Source organism: Alexandromys fortis, unplaced genomic scaffold (genome assembly GCF_014885135.2).
Source record: "Alexandromys fortis isolate MF-2015 unplaced genomic scaffold, M_Fortis_MF-2015_v1.1 scaffold_249, whole genome shotgun sequence".
NCBI classification, from domain to species: Eukaryota; Metazoa; Chordata; class Mammalia; order Rodentia; family Cricetidae; genus Alexandromys; species Alexandromys fortis.
In genome coordinates, this window is record NW_026068129.1 from 352,973 (window position 1) to 369,902 (window position 16,930).

Here is a 16,930-nt window from a genome sequence, read left to right on the forward strand (position 1 = left end):
GTGCACATGTGTGTGTGTACCTGTGTCTGGTGTGGAAGTGTGTGTCCATGTGCATGCAGAAGCTAGAAGAGGACACGGGATTCCTTCCTCTGTCCTTCTCTACCTCTTCCTTTCCCTTAAGATAGGTCTCGTATTGAAGCTGGAACTTGCCGTTTTTTCTTTTGCTAGGCTAATGGCCAGGGTCCCCAGTGATCCTCCTGTCTCCACTTGCTTCCCGTGCTGGGGTGACAGATGTATGTGTGTGTCCAGGCCTGGCTCTTTTATGTGCTGGGAATCTAAATGCAGGTCCTCATTCTTATACAACAAGTGCTCTTAACCACCAACCCATCTCCCCAGATCCATTTTTTCCCATTGATCTTTTTTTATGAAAGAACTGCAAGGCTAAAAAGGGACACACAGGTTTGGTAGGTGAGGAAGGGAGGGGTCAGATGGGGAAGAGATTTGGGGGAGGGAGGATGAATATGATCAAAACACCCTTATTGCACATATCTAAAACACGCTTATTGCATGCATTTAAAACACGCTTATTGTGCACATCTAAAACATGCTTATTGCACACATCTAAAGCATGCTTATTGCACGCATCTAAAACATGCTTATTGCACACATCTAAAACAAGCTTATTGCATGCATCTAAAACACGCTTATTGCATGCATCTAAAACATGTTTATTGCACACATCTAAAACATGTTTATTGCATGCATCTAAAACACGCTTATTGCACACATCTAAAACACGCTTATTGCACACATCTAAAACATGTTTATTGCATGCATCTAAAGCACGCTTATTGCACATATCTATCTCTAGGAGTGATAAGCCCGAGAGAAGGAAACTGGTCTATTTGCATTCCAAGTGTGAGACATTACCCTTCCCACCCAGACTGTAAAAGGGACTCAGACTAAAAGAAAGGGTAGGAAGAAATGGTTTAGGAAGAGGCAGGCTTGAGACCCAAATGCTTAGAAAGTATCACAGGGGAACCTCACTGTCTCTTCCCTTAGGCAATTTTACATATTATTTTTAATGCATCCCCTAATGGCTCACTAGAGGATGGAATAAAGTGTTTTTTTTAATTTATGGTAATTTCATTTAGAGTTTTTTCTATTTTATTTTAATTTTTTATTCATCTATTTATTTTATATCCCACTGCAGCTCCGCCATCCTCCCCTCCCAGTCCATCTCCCATTCTCCCCCACTCCCACCCCCCAGTCCCTTACCTTCCTCCTCCGTCTCCATCCAGGAAAGGGCAGATTTCCCATGAGTATCAATTATAACACATGGAATATCAAGTTGCAGTTAGGCTAAGTACCCCCCATATATAAGGTTGGGGAAGGTGACCCAGTATGAGGGGTAGGATCCCAAAAGCCAGTAAAAGAGTCAGAGACAGCCCCTGCTCCCACTGCTAGGAGTCCCAGAAAAGGACCAAGCTGCACAACTGTCACATATGTGCAGAGTGCATAGGTCAGTCTCATGCAGGCTCCCTGGTGGTCGGTTCAGTCTATGTGAGCCCCTATGAGCCCAAGTTAGTTGATTCTGTGAGCCTTCCTGTGATGTCCTGGACCCCTCTGGGTCCTACACTCCTTTTTCTCTTCCTCTACAGGGTTCTCGAACTCGCCTAATGTTTGGCGGTGGGTCTCTGCATCTGCCTCCATCAGTTGCTGGATGGTGGCTCTCTGTTGACAATCTGGTCCCAGGAAATGGCTAGTTCAGGCTACTTAGCTAGGAGCCTAAGCTGGCGTCCTCCCCATAGACTGCTGGGAGATTTCCCTGAGCCAGGCATCAGCCCAACCTGAAATGCCTTCCCCCCAGCAGTCCCCACTCAGCGCTCTTCCCCCTGTGCACCTTGTCAACCTGACGACTCATGTTCCCATCCTCACCCACTCTCAGTCCACTCTCAAAATCTCTTTTATGCCGCATGGCGGTGGCGCACGCCTTTAATCCCAGCACTCGGGAGGCAGAGGCAGGTGGATCTCTGTGAGTTTGAGGCCAGCTTGGTCTACAAGAGCTAGTTCCAGGACGGGAACCAAAAAGCTACAGAGAAACCCTGTCCTGAAAAAAATCAAAACAAAACAAAAAAACAAAACAAAATCTCTTTTATTTCCTCTTCCCAGGGAGATCTGGGTGTTGCCTCAGGAAACCTCCTTGTTTCCTAATCTCTCTGGGTCTCTTGATGGTAGCATAGTTATCCTTCATTTTATAATTTTATAGCCAATATCCACTTATGAATAAGTACACTCAATGTTTGTCTTTGTCTGGGTGACCTCACTCAGGATGATTTCTTTTCTAGTTCCATCCATTTACCTTCAAATTTCCTGGTGTCCTTGTGTGTGTGTGTGTGTTTTTTTTTGAGACAGGGTTTCTCTGTGTAACAACCCTAGCTCTTGTAGACCAGGCTGGCCTTGAACTCACAGAGACCCGCCTGCCTCTGGCTCCCAAGTGCGCCACCACTTCCTGGCTGTGTCCTTGTTTCTAACAACTGAATAATACTCCATTTTGTAAATGTAACACATTTTTAAAATCCATTCTTCGGTTGAGGGGCATCTAGGTTGTTTGCAGGTTCTGACTCTTATGAATAAAGCAGCTATGAACATGGTTGAGCAAGTGTCCTTGTGGTATGATTGAGCATACTTTGGGGATACGCCTAAGAAAGATATAGCTGGGTCTTGTGGTAGGTTGATTCCTTTCTTCTCTTTGTCCAGGTTTTATTTGCAACAGATGACTTTTTTGCTCCTGCAGAAAACCTCATAAAGGTAAGGCTACAGGCATCCTGCACCGTGAATGACTGGCTTAGTTGAGCTCCGCAGCTGTGTACGCTGAAACCTATGCGCATGTCTGGGACAGAGCCATGTGTTGTGTACTGGGCAGGAAGGATCACGGGAAAAATACCCAGTTCAGTGTCAGCTCCCAGGGAACACACAGAGCCAGGCAGAGCCAGGAGAGGACATGAGAACCAGGTTGTCCAGGGGGAAAAACCGAGATCACTGAGTATGCCCAGTGACTAACATGGATCCCATATTCTGGACTTGGAAGAAAATGGACACGTCTTGAATTTTGGGGATCATTTGCCTAATTACAATAGGTATGGCATTCTTGGTTAAAAAGGGGGCCAGTGGGGCTGGGGAGATGACTGCAGCATATAAAGTGCTTGCTTCACATGCCTGAAGACCTGTAACCCACAGTGGAGCCACAGAACCAACTCTTGAAAGCTGTTTGCTGACTGCATACACATGCCATGGCATGCCCCTACTGCATTCACGCACACACACACGCACACACACACACACGCATGCACGCACACAAGCACACACACACACACACACTTCACGTCTCTACTGCATTCACACACACACTTCATTAAAAATAAAAATAAAAATTAAACTGCGGACAGATAGGGCTTGGGATTTGGCTCGGCGGATAAAGTTCTTGCTGTGTAAGTGTCGGGGACCCACAGGGGATACCCAGAATGCACAAAGAAACAAGGTTCAGAGGTGCATACACCTATAATCCCAGTTCTGGGAAAGGGGAGACTGGAGTGCCCTTAGGTCTTGTGGACCAGACGGTCTCATTTACCCGGTGATCCCTAGGTTCAATGAGAGACCCTGTCTCAAAATATAAATGGGAATTAAAAAAAAGACACAGATGTCTGTAGTCTTCACACTGATAAGAACATGTGTATAGACTCCTCTGTCTGTCTGTCTGTCTGTCTGTCTGTCTTACACACACAAATGCACTCTTACACAAAGGCATCCCCTAAGCAGATAAACACAGAGAACGGACAGTGCTGAGAGCCTTGCTGTCCATCTCCCACGCAGGCCCGAGGGCTCTCAGGCGTGGAAAGGGAAACCCAGGGGTACATGGTCAGTGGGGGCCACTGCATTGCCCCTTCAGCCTTGGTCGGAAGTTCCCAGAGATCGCTGCTCCGTCAGGGCAGGACCCGGCTGTGCTCAGCACGAGCTGACTCACTTCTCTCGGAAGGCGCTGTCCACGTAGCAACTTACTTTCTCCTCAGGAGAAAATGAAAATAAAGCGAGGGCCGGAGGTTCCATATCACACGTGAGCAAATGCCAGAGTTCCGGTATCCAATGATGCACGCGCCTCTCCGAGAGAGCTAAGGGTGCACGTCCTGACCTAACTCACTCAGATGTGTGCTGTTTGCACACCGGGCAAACCGACACAGAAAATATTCACTCTGGTTATTGGAAGTGGGAGAACATCAGCCTAAACGGAAATCGCCAGGGAGTTAGATCAGGAGCTTGGTTCTTCCAGACACACTCCACAAGAGTTCCTGCGCATGAGTGTGGTGCCATGCAGAGGCCAGTTCCGTACTAAGTCCGGGAGGTGGATTTAAGTGGGAGGGTGAGAGAATGGGGCCTTATTTCTTTGATTTTACGTTATAGTGTATCCACGCACATGCAAATAATGCCCTCAACATGCATGTGCAAATCTAGTCACGTTTAAAAACACGAGGTATGCATTTTACATTTATTTTTTTTAAATCAGAAAATCTCTGTTGTAACCCAGGCCTGGAATTGATTTTATATGGCCCAAGTTGGCTTCAAGTTTGTGGCAGACCTCCTGCCTCAGTCTCCTTAGTGCCGGGGTTATAGGTGTGCACCATCATGCTTGGTGAGGTTTTTCTTCTTTTTGAGGTAGGGAGAAAGAGAGGCTGGAAATACAGCTGAGGCTCCATTTGCTCATCAGCTGCAGCCCATTTCTCAAGCTCCCTTGGGGGAGTGGACCCTACCGAGCAGTGTTTTTTGTCAGGGTTGGATGTGAGCGCGCTACCCACAAGAGACTTACACAGCAGACACGTGTTCCCACAGCGTGGAGGCTGGGCATCCAGCATCAAGGCCGGCAGAATCACTGCACTTGGCTGTTCCTCCCTGTGTCCTTACAGGGGCAAGGAGGAGAGAGAACACTCAGTTCTTCTTACAGGGTCCAGTCCCATCAAGAGGGATTCCACTAGTCAACTCCTCATTCTTTAACAAGAACCAGAGAGGAATGAGCTTTTGAAGAGGAAAGGTTATTTTTGCCCTGTGACTTCAAAGGTCTCACCCATGGCTCACTGACCTGTTGCTTTGGGCTTGTGGCGGCACAGGACACCATGGTCCTATGCAGTGGAGGCCTGCTCACCTGATGGCAACCAAGGGACAAAAGAGAAAGGGCCTGAACCTTCTGAACACCCTCCACCAATACCTTCAGAAAACCCTTGAGACTCCACCTCTGAGTTCCACTGCCTCACAATGTGCAAAGCAGAGGGTTAATCTTTTGTTTACTACTTGGATCTTTGGGGGCGTGTTTAACATGAAAACTATAACATGTTCTGCCCTTGTGACCAAATCACTCCCACGTCCCCACATGGTCACACCATCTCATGGACGGAGGTTGCAACAGGAATCTGGGGTCATGAACATTCAGTACATAGCAGGAAAGTCGGGAGTATCTTATACCTTAAAGCTTCTGTGTCTGTAAGTCTATGACATGCTTTGTATGTTTCAAAGTCTTAACTACCTTATGTTCTGGAACTAGACTCTTCCCCCATGGCCCTCACAGACCCGGGCCCTCCTCTTCACTGCTGAGTGGCTGTCACTGTCCCTTTCCCCTGTCTATGCACATTTTGGCGGATCTCATTTAACTTTGCGTCCTTCGTTGTAGAGGTGGCACTGGGCTGTGAGAGAACCCCAGGACCAGCCTAGGGTCTTTTCTTTAAATATGCAGTTGCCACTCTTTCCACATAGTACTTTTTCCTCCTATCATCCTGGAGTGTGAGGACTGTGGAGTGATTTAGATGATTAGTTTAAGGATGCTCAGTCTGTAATAAAGTAAAAGCATTGCCAGCATTTATACATCTCTAAGCAAACACGGGCACTTCTGATGTAGTTTGGCATGTCTCAGTGTCCATGATGGTCTTTGTTGGGAAAAAGCACTAATATCACCTGCCTATGACAGATGAGAGAAACTGAGGTATGGGGATGAGCCTGCTCCCCAAGCTCTGGGCTGGGAGCTAGTAGACAGAGAGGCTGTCCTAGGGTTGGTCACGTACCATCTCAATGTCCTCATACCCTAATGAGGCTCTGCAGTCAACCCTGTTCTCAAGGATGAAGCAGATTTCTCAACGGTTCATTTTAAGAGCCCGAGCTGGTGTCGTTGCCAGCAGGAGTCCTTGCTTTCCCACAGGCAGTGGCACAGTGCCTAGAGCACAAATGTCTCTCCTGACCCCAGACTTCCAGTGGGCTCTCCTGTGACCTGGTCTGGTGACCCATGCTGTGGTGCTTTGCGAGTGTGACTGACCTCCTCCATTTTGCTCAATGCCCACCTAAACACAGGAGGGAGGGAGGGAGGGAGGGAGGGAGGGAGGGAGAGAGAGAGAGAGAGAGAGAGAGAGAGAGAGAGAGAGAGAGGAGAGAGGGGCAGCATCCATGGGGCCCATATGTGGCCTCCTCTGTTGCCGAGAGCGGTTCATTCTGTGGGCTAATGCTCACAGACTAGAAGAACTCTAGTCAGATGCTACAAAACATGGGGGGCACCTCTTGGTCTGGATGGTAGAGCTGGGCATGCAGGTGGGGCAGACACTCCTGGTGTGTCCTGGTCTCTCTGCAACATAGCCCGACAGGCAGACAGCCCCAGCTCTTCATAGACCCTAATGACCTCCAGTGCATCTCCTTAGAGCGACAGTCCAAGCTTTAAGGAACACGAATACACGGAGTTTGGGAAATGGATGGATGGATGGGAGACCAGGAGGAAACGGATTCCAGGTGAGGAGGCGTGACTGTTCATCCACCCTGTGAAGGTTACAGATGGTGGCTGCGGCTCGGGATGAGGCTCAGCTGGTAGGGAGCTTGGCTACTTATAAAGTGATATATAACCAAGGCAGCTTATAGACAAAAGAGTTTATTTGGGCTTACCGTTTCAGAAAGCTAGAGTCCATGGTGGCGGGGGAGGCATGACAGCAGAGGTACCCACTGACAGAAGCAGAGAAGCAGGAAGCTGAGAGATCACGTCTTGAACAGCATGCCCACAGCAGAGTGAAATGGAAATAATTTTAAACCCTCAAAGCCCCCTCCAGTGACATTCCTCTAGTAAGGTCCCACCTCTTAAGCCTTCCCAAATATCACTGCCAACTGGGATCCAAACATTCTAATGCCTGCGCCTATAGGAGATACTACCTGCTCAGTCCATCATGCCTGGCATTCAGGAAGCTCTGGACTTGATCCTTAACACTACTTAAACCAGGTGTGTTGGGGCATGCCTATAATCCTAGCCCTTGAGGTGGAGGCAAGACGATCAGGAGCTCAAGGTAATTAATTCTCGGATGTCTAGCTAGCTTAAGCCTGGACTACCTGAGACTCTGGAAGGCCGTCAGACCAGTGTCTTGAGACTTGGTAGGCACATGTAAGCAAACTGGGCCTTGGGTGGGATGGAGGCTACATCTCTGAAATAGTAGAGAGTGAGTTTGTAGAAGATCCAGGCTGGTGGGTTCTATGCTACAATAAATGTATGGAAGTGGTCAGTAATCAATGTCTTTCTTGACTTAAAGAAAGGAGCCTTAGAGAGAGCCTGAGATTTTCCCAGCACAGTGATAGGAAAGGATGGCTTTGGAAACTGAGTTGGTGTCTCTGAATCAAAGGCCAGTACATCTGTTGGTTAGAACTGAGGACCCTGAGGGTCATGGTGGTCTTTGGCGGCCACATGAGAATCACCCTGAAGTGTGCTTCTATGATGGAAGATGGGGCCTCAGAGCTGCTGTGATCCTTGTGATCGTTCCCCCGTGGGACCTCAAGGGTGCTTTTCTCATCCCCTATGAGATGTCATGGGTGCTCTCTTCATCCCCTATGGGAACTCAAGGATGTTCTCATCCCCTATGGGAACTCAAGAGTGCTATCTTCATCCCTCGTGGGACCTCATCCCCCATGGGACTTCACAGGTGCTCTCTCTACCGCCCCTCACCTCACAGTACCTCTTGGTACTCTTATACTCCTCCATGGAACATCACAGGCTATCCTTGTGGTCCTGTAGTACAGGTCACGACTGGTGTGTCATCCAGCTGGGGATACAGGGCATTATCCGTGGTGTCGACGTGGACATTTCTTACTTCTCTGGGAGCTATGCTCCTCGGATGTCGATTCAAGCGGCCAACTTGAATGAAGGTATGTAGGAGCCACTGTCTCCAGAGAGGAGCCTGAGATGGGGGCTCCTCTGACTCAGTTTGATGATGCTAATCTTGCTGTAAGAAGCAAATGTGTCAGAGCTCTGAGGTTGCTGGGCTGCCACGGAGCCCAAGAATGAGAGGTAGCATGGGCTGCCCTGGGGATTTTGATGTGCGGATTAACTGTGTTTGTCGGCCCAATCATGGTGACCTTCACCTACACGACACTCAGGTGTGCAGAGGCATATCCTTGTGATCCTTGTGTTCTCCTGGTGGGTGGGGGCATTTGCCAAACTGGTTTCCGGGGAAGGTGGGAGCAGCGGGCTGTGGGATCAGATGGGTCAGCTGAGACAGAGATATCTGCAGACGGTGAGCTCCAGCCTGCTTCCAGCTGTATAAGATAGAGTCTCTGTGGTGCAGCAGCTCTGGGGTTCTTAGGCAGGGAACCCTTTCTACCTCTGGGAACAAGGGGCACTGTAGCTTGTACAGGTTTCGTAGTTTATTTCCATACTCTGTCATCCACAACTGAATTAGTTAACACACAGCCACGTGAGTGCACACACATTTTTAGGGAGGATAAACTGAGTCACTGGGTACACCTGTGCTAAAACGGTGCAGTGTGCACAGTGCCACGCCGGGCTCTGCACAGGCCAGCAGGCCTTACCATCTGTCCTCAGGGGACTAGTCTCCTGGGAAGTTAATGACAAGAGGCGGGACTCATGAGGACTGCTTTAACTGTCCGTGGACGCTGCTGTTTCTGAGCTGGCCAATTCTGAGTCCGAGGCAGATGCTGGGGAATGGCTGCTGTTTCTGAGCTGGCCAATTCTGAGTCCGAGGCAGATGCTGGGGAACGGCAGAGCTTCTGGAACTAACCTTGCCATATTCTGAACTCAAAAAGAAAAAAAAAAGTGATCCATCTATGGAGTTTGGCCTAGCGTGAAATGATGAGCAGATGCGGGACCGATGTATTCTACTCTCCTCTGAAATAAGCTGGCAAAGACACAGTGAGCAGCTCCCGTTGGCATGCTAGACTCGAATCCGCGGTTCTGTCACAAAAGCAAAGACGTCCTTAGGGCTGTTGGGAAGATGGAAATTGCCACAGACTTCCTGAGAGAGTGCGTTCCCTTTGTTTCTCAACCCCGATTCTGTGTGCTTGTTTCGAATTCAGAAAATGTGCCAGCCATCCCACCAAGAGAAGCGAAGACAGGAGCTGCAGCGACACCCGAGGAGTTTGAAGCCATTAGTGAGGTAAGATGCTGGTTCTGTGTGCCAGGACTGCAAAGAGACCATTGCAGGCCTGACTGGGTGAGGCCATTGCCTGGAATATGACACCAGGCATCCTGGACCCCTGTCCTTCCCTACACAGAGTGGCAGGACAGAGGTTCCCTCAGTGGTCCATTCCCCTCTGCGTGGGAGAATGGCCTGGCTGTCTACAGCCTTGATGGGTCAACGGGCCCTGCCTGCGCCTGCACACTGCTGCTGGCCCTACTAGGAAACCCTTAACATTACCTCCTGCTGTGACTTGACAGGGAAGTAACTTTTGATGAACTTGGTGAGCTAGGCAAACGGGGCTTGGGCTTGGCACCGTCTCTGTCCTAAGTGTGTCTAGTAATTAGTTCCTGCTGTCTCAGATGTGTTGATCTGTGGTGGGTGGGGAACTGTGGACAAGCCAGCTTTTCGAGAAAGGCTCAGCGCACCATCTTCTCTGCCCTGGGTTTTAGCTGAGTGCCCGCATCACCACTCTGCTTTCTTTTAAGAATCAAGAAAAAGATGTTTGCCAGGCCGTGGTGGCGCACGCCTTTAATCCCAGCACTCGGGAGGCAGAGGCAGGCGGAGCTCTGTGAGTTTGAGGCCAGCCTGGTCTACAAGAGCTAGTTCCAGGACTGGATCCAAAGCAACAGAGAAACCCAGTCTCGAAAATTAAAAAAAAAAAAAGATGTTTGAAATCTTGAAAACTTGAAAGCTTATCTGTTTATAAGATCCCATCACCTAGTTGTAATTGGTATGGGGAAAAACCCCTAACTGGAGTTTATGATGTTTATCATTAAAGCATATGTCATTCAGCAACTGTTATAATCCCCTCCTCTAATTGTTGCATAGAATGAGAGTGTATTGCTCTCAAGAGCCATTGCCGATGTTTCTGTATTTATTAATAGCTAAATTCGGACTCCTGGGATTACCTGGTTCCTATGTCGGAGCTTAAGCCAGGGGACCCTGACTCCAGCCACAACTATTTTTTTGTCAATTCCCAGCAGAGATGGACTCACATAAGACTCAACATCTTCCCAGGTACGTATGGCAGGGATCTTCGACAGATGTGTGGGCTTTTCATCTTACCTCATCATGTTTAAGAAACACAAAATAAGCAATCTTTTCCTGATAATTTGAGCTTGGTATATTCTAGGGTTATGATTTATCTTGTGTGTCAGGAAATTGATGCTCATGGTGGTGATGCTTAGAGGCACTCACAATGGTCCATCATTTGACATACTGTCCTAGGCTTTTCTACAACATGGCTTTCGAACCCCTGGCAACAGGATTGTTTACCTTTATATCAAGAAGGCTGGAAAAGTATCTAAATCCACATGTGGTGTGTGCCTAGGTGGACAGTGAGGGGTTCGTGCTGTGGGACTGTCTAAGACAAAGAAGCATGTCAGCAGGGCCTGTGGTGGTTCCACGTGTGCCAAAGTGTCCACGATAGGGTCAAGTGGGATTTCCTTATTGAGAAGCAGAAAACTGTTTTGAAAGTGTGTTGAAGGACAAGCACAGAGTCAGAAAGCGAAATAAATATGCAGCTTTTTAAAATAAAGGTAAAGGCTTGGTCGAGGGGGGAGGGGAAGAAATCGATACTCGCACACAAAAGGGTAGTTAAGGAAAATAGTCAGGTGGTGGTGACACACACTTTAGTCCCAGCATTCAGGAGGCAGAGGCAGGTGGATCTCTGTGAGTTCGAGACCAGCCTGGTCTAAGGAGTGAGTTCCAGGACAGGCTCCAAGGTTACAGAGAAACCCATTCTTAAAAAACCAATAAAAAATGTGTGAAGTTAAGGTGTGTTGGGACTGAGTTGTGCTGGGCTTCCATGTTTCCTGCTGATTTTTATTTCACACGTGTGTTAACAGTTGAGGTAGCATACACACATGATTCCATTTTAATTTCTTATTTACATACATGTGTAGTGTATTTATCTCTGTATGCATGTATATATGTGAGTAAGGTACCTGAAGGGCTCAGAAGAAGGGTTCAGAAGATCCCTTGGAGCTGGAGGTCCAGGCAGTTGTAATCTCCTATGTGTGTGCTGAGAACTGACCTCTGGTCCTCTGAAAGAGCAGCAAGGGCTCTTAATCACTAGTCTATCTCTCTAGTCCCTATTTTATGTTTTTCTTATGTGGGAGCTTTAGTGCAACATTGTTGTAATCACAGGAATTGCTGGTTTGAAGTCTACAGTTGAAATATAGGGACAGACACATGCAACACAGTTAATGTTAGGACATTTTATTAACTCTGAGAGAAACACGATGACTTGAGCCCAGTGCATCTGTTGCCCAGTGGCTAGCACACACAGGGTTCTGTGTTGTTTCTCTAGCAAGTGCTGCTCACTGTCCCTAGTCCTATACATCAATCTACTCTTTGTGTTAAGAGATTTGACTGTTTTACACCTCAAAAAAACAGAATCATGTTTTTAAAAAAGTATCACTTTTATTTTATGTTCATTGATGTTTTGTCTGCAATCATGTTTGATGGGGGATTTCCTGGAACTGGATTTAGACAGTTGTGAGCTGCCATGTGGGCGTTGGGATTTGAACCTGGGTCCTCTGGAAGAGTAGTCAGTGCTCTTAACCACGGAGTCATCTCTCCAGCCCCTAAAATCATATTTTACTATGTAAAAGGAGTCTGCTAGCTCATTTTCTGGCTGCCCAGACCTGAATAATCATACAGAGACTGTATTAATTACAACACTCTTTGGCCAACAACTCAGGCATATTTCTAGAGAGCTCTTATATCTTATATCCATTATTTTGTATTTTACCACAAGGTTCATAGTTTGTTACCTCTTGCTTCTTAGACAGCTATGTGGCATCTCGTTGGCAGCTACATGGCGCCTCCTCGACTCCACCTACTCTGTCTCTATATCTCTTCCAGCCTGGCTATATTCTGCCCTGCCATATGTCAAAGCAGTTTCTTTATTAACCAATGGTATTAAAACATATTCACGGCATTCAGAGGGGAATCTACATCATTACTGGTCATTTTTTTCTCTAGCTTCTCTTACTTAGCATGATTCTTTCAAGACTCATTTTGGTTGTGCCAGGCATGGGTGCTTCGTTCCTTTTTTTTTTTTTTTGCCAAATGACATTCTATTTTATGGTTAAAGCACATTTCTATATCTGTTTATTAGTTGGTAGACATTTGTTTCTACCTGCTGGGTATAATGAACAATGCTGTTAATGTTCACTTACGGAGTTTTAAAATATTTTATATATGTGAGCGTTTTGCCTACTTGTATGTTTTGTGTGCCTATGGAAGCCAGACAAAGCCACCAGATCCTCTGGAACTAGAGTTATAGATGGTTGTGAGGCACTGTGTGGGTGCTGGGAACAAAACCCTTGTTCTCTGGAAGAACAGCCAGACTCTTAGCCACTGAGTCATCTCTCCAACCAACCCAAGCTTACAGCATATTTTCTGTATGTGTATATTTCCATCTACCTTTATTATATACTTAAGATTGACATTTCTGGGTCACTTGGTAACTCTGTGTTTGAGGATTTGAGAGATTCTAGATAATTCTCAAATGGCAGCCATGCATGAGGAGGCATTTGACTCCTTCAGTTCCCCCCCAGTGCTGGGCATCTTATTTGTGAAGTGCAGTCTTCCTTTTGTGGGAAGTACTGTCGTCTTCCTTTTTTGATTTGTGCTTCCTTGGTGACCAGTGATGGTAACTTCCTTTGTGTTTGTTGGCCCATTGACATATTTTCTTTAGAAAACGACCTCTGTCTATCATTTATTTTCTTGATGTTAGACAATCTGACCGGGGGTAAGATGGGATCTCAAAACAATCTCAATTTGCATTCCTCTGATAGTTGAGGATGACAAACACTCCAGATATTAAGAGCTGTCTCTTCAGTTCAGCCCATTTATTAACCGAATGGTTTGGTTTTATTCATTCATTTTTTTTCTTTGTATATTCTAGACATTGATCTCCCGTCTGATGTATGGTTGATCTTTCCGTCTAGTCTGTAGACTATCTTCATTCTGGTGATTGTTTCCTTGGTTATGAGAAGCCTTTTAATTGCATGTGGATTCCATTTGTCAGTTCTAGAGGTTGTTTATTGTGTCAGTGGAGCTCCTTTAAGAAATTCATCACCACCCAAGGAAAAACATATAATTATCCTCTTGGCTATGGGAAGTAGACAAAATTGCTGGTGAGAAAATTGGGATCTTGGGGGTGGGGTGGGATGGGGGTAAGGGGAGATGGGGAGAGAAAAAGGAGAAGGGGAGGATGGGAGAACTTGGGGAAACAGGAAGATTGGGATAAAGGAAGGTTGGATAGGGGAGCAGGGAAGCACATATCTTAGTTAAGGGAGCCACCTTAGTGTTGGCAAGAGACTTGAACCTAGAGTGGCTCCCAGGAGCCCAAGGCGATGTCCCCAGTTAGTTCCTTGGGCAGATGAGGATAGGGAACCTGAAATGACCCTATCCTATAGCAATACTGACGAATATCTTGCATATCAGCATAGAACCTTCATCTGGTGATGGATGGAGATAGAGACAGAGACCCACACTGGAGCACTGGACTGAGCTCCCAAGGTCCAAATGAGGAGCAGAAGGAGGGAGAACAGGAGCAAGGAAGTCAGGACCACGAGGGGTGCACCCTCTCACTGAGACAGTGGGGCTGATCTATTGGGAGCTCACCAAGGCCAGCTGGACTGTGACTGAAAAAGCATGGGATAAAACCGGACTCTCTGAACATGGCGAACAATGAGGGCTCATGAGAAGCCAAGGACAATGGCACGGGGTTTTGATCCTACTTCAAGTTCTGGCTTTGTGGGAGCCTAGCCAGTTTGGATGTTCACCTTCCTAGGCATGGACGGAGCGGGGAGGACCTTGGACTTTCCACAGGGCAGGGAACCCTGTCTGCTATTTGGACTGGAGAGGGAGGGAGAGAGGAGTGGGGAGAGGGGGAGTAGGGTGGGGGGAGGGGGAGTAGGGTGGGAGGAGTGGGAGGGAAATGGGAGGTGGGAGGAGGTGGAAACTTTTTTTTTCCTTTTCTCAATAAAAAAAAAAGAAAGAAATTCATCACCATGGCCATACTGTGAAATTCTCTCCCCTAATAGTTTCAGGTCTTATATCGGTGTGTCTTTGGTCTATTTAGAATTGATTTTTGTTTAGGTCGAGAGACATGGAGATAATTTCATTTTTTTCTACTTGTGGATATCTAGAGTTTCCTGCTCCTTTTACTAAGGATGTATGCTTTTTAAATAATTTTTTGCTTTTGAAATTTTTGTCAAAATCAAGTGGTTGTAACTGAATTTACTTCCAGGTCTCTCTTCTGGTGGCCTGCACACCTGCTTTTGTGTCAACACCACAGGTATTGTTACTATGGCTCTGTAGCATAATTTCAGGTCAGGTATTGTGATACCTACAAAATGAATCTTAAAAAATAATCAATTAAACTGTCACTCTGTACTGTATTGGCCTGGTGTTTGTGGGAGGGTACGCGTGCTACCACTCTTGTGTGGAGGTCACAGGATGACTTTTGTGGCATTTCTTATCCTCTCCCACTTTACACGGGTTCTGGACTCTACTTGGGTCACTGTCCTTCTGCAGAAAGCTTCCTTATGTGCTGAGCTATCTTGCTAGCTCAGCATTGATCTTTTTTGCAAGCTATCCTCTAGATTTATCTTAGAAACTTCCATAAGGACATATAGATTCTGAGTGAGATGACGTGGGGCCTGTGGCTCCATCAATCTAGTACTATTACTGTTTTATCATTGAGCTCTCAACCCAAGAAGGTAGTAGCCTCGCCCACTACTTCAAATCTCCTTTAACTTCTGCCGACAATGGTTCATAATTTTAGAGTAAAAGGTGTTCATTGTGTTTCCTAAGGAAATGGTATGTTAATGTTAACTAGAGCAATTAAGATCTTCTCTGTAGCTCACAGCTTTAATCCCAGTCCTGGGGAGGCAGAGGCAGCCAGTCCTTTGTGAATTCAAGCCCAGTCTGGCCTAGAGAGTGAGTTCTAGGACAGTCAGAATGGTTATACAGAAAAACTCTGTCTTGAGAAGCAACAACAACAACGACAAAACCAAAACACTTCTATGCACAAGATATGTCATCTGTGACTATACAGTTTTACTTCTTCCTTTCCAGTTGGGTTTCACCCCTTTCAACTTCTATCATGGTTGCCCTGGCTAGGCTCCTTGTGTAGCACTGAATGACAGTGCCAAGAGTCAAAACCCATGTCTGATCTCTGCGGTGCCCTGTGGGTCTTCATACGTCTCCTCCACCAGGCTACGAAAGTTCCCAAGATCCCCGTGTTGCTGAGTGTCATCATCGTGAAATAGTATCAGAGTTTTGTCAAACGTTTTTCCTTTATCTACGGCAAAGATCGTGTGGGTTTTGACTTCTATACTATTGCTGTTTTGTTACTAAGTTGTAATGGCCTTTCTTACCTGTAGCCATATTTGCGGCATGCCCCGAGGACCAGGGATTTGCCATGTCCCACCTGCATCATTGACAAGGGCTTCTCTGAGGAGCAGGGCAGTAGAGTCCCTCACACACATGCTGGTCATTTCTGTAGGTGCCACGTATTTCTGGTGGTTGTGGTGTGGAGGAAGACACCCTCACAGGAAAGACCTGGAGGTGTGTTTTTGGTTCCAGCTTGCTAATAGCAGGCATTATGAAACCAGGTAGGGGGTCAGTGAGACAGGGGTTCTCTGTGTTGTCCTAGCTATCCTGGAACCCATTCTGTAGACCAGGAAGGCCTCAAACTCAGAGATCCATCTGCCTCTTTCTCCTTAGAGCTGGAATTAAAGGCACATGGCTCTACGTCGGGCACCAATTCTTTTCCAATGTCAACATACGTGGGGTTCAGATTCAGAGTGTAGTCAAATGATATGAGTTTCTTTGCAAAGACTGACTTCTGCTACCCAGAAAATCACATCCAGGCAAAGGAGAAGGCCCACTTGTGATGATCAGGGACCGAACGGGTCTGGGTAGCCATTCGCTCCCATGCTTGTCTGTGTCAGACTATGCTTCTCAGCAGCTAGTGGGTTTTCAGAGGATCATCGCATCATGTCCTGGTTGCACAGCAGGGCAATGTGGTGCGAGTCAGTGTTGGAGTCTGCGGTGCTTGCTTCTGACACCAAACATTTAAAAAAAAAAGTATTTATTTATTTATTTATTTGGTTTTTCGAGACAGGGTTTCTCTATGGTTTTGGAGCCTGTCCTGGAACTAGCTCTTGTAGACCAGGCTGGTCTCGAACTCACAGAAATCCACCTGCCTCTGCCTCCCAAGTGCTGGGATTAAAGGCGTGCGCCGCCACCGCCAGGCAAAAAAGTATTTTCTTTGTGTGTGTGTTTGCATACATGTGTGCAAGTGCCCATGGAGGCCAGAAGAGGGCGCTGCATCCTCTGGAGCTGGAGCTACAGGAAGGTGGGTGTGAGCTGCTCAGTGAGAATCCTGGGAACTGAGCTTCTGTTGTTTGCTAGAACACTGAGTGCTTATTTATTTATTTATTTATTTATTTATTTATTTATTATTTATTAAAGATTTCTGTCTCTTC

General features: G+C 46.8%; 1 protein-coding gene across 1 annotated transcript in view; it reads left to right on the forward strand.

The window, feature by feature from the left end:
• Allc (allantoicase) overlaps positions 1–16,930 on the forward strand; it is a 27,772-nt gene that overhangs the window by 1,573 nt on the left and 9,269 nt on the right. The window contains exons 2-6 of the mRNA XM_050125927.1: positions 2,701–2,751; positions 6,669–6,756; positions 8,023–8,148; positions 9,316–9,395; positions 10,304–10,436. Coding sequence (XP_049981884.1) covers positions 2,701–2,751; positions 6,669–6,756; positions 8,023–8,148; positions 9,316–9,395; positions 10,304–10,436 — 478 coding nt within the window. The remainder of the gene's footprint in view (positions 1–2,700; positions 2,752–6,668; positions 6,757–8,022; positions 8,149–9,315; positions 9,396–10,303; positions 10,437–16,930) is intronic.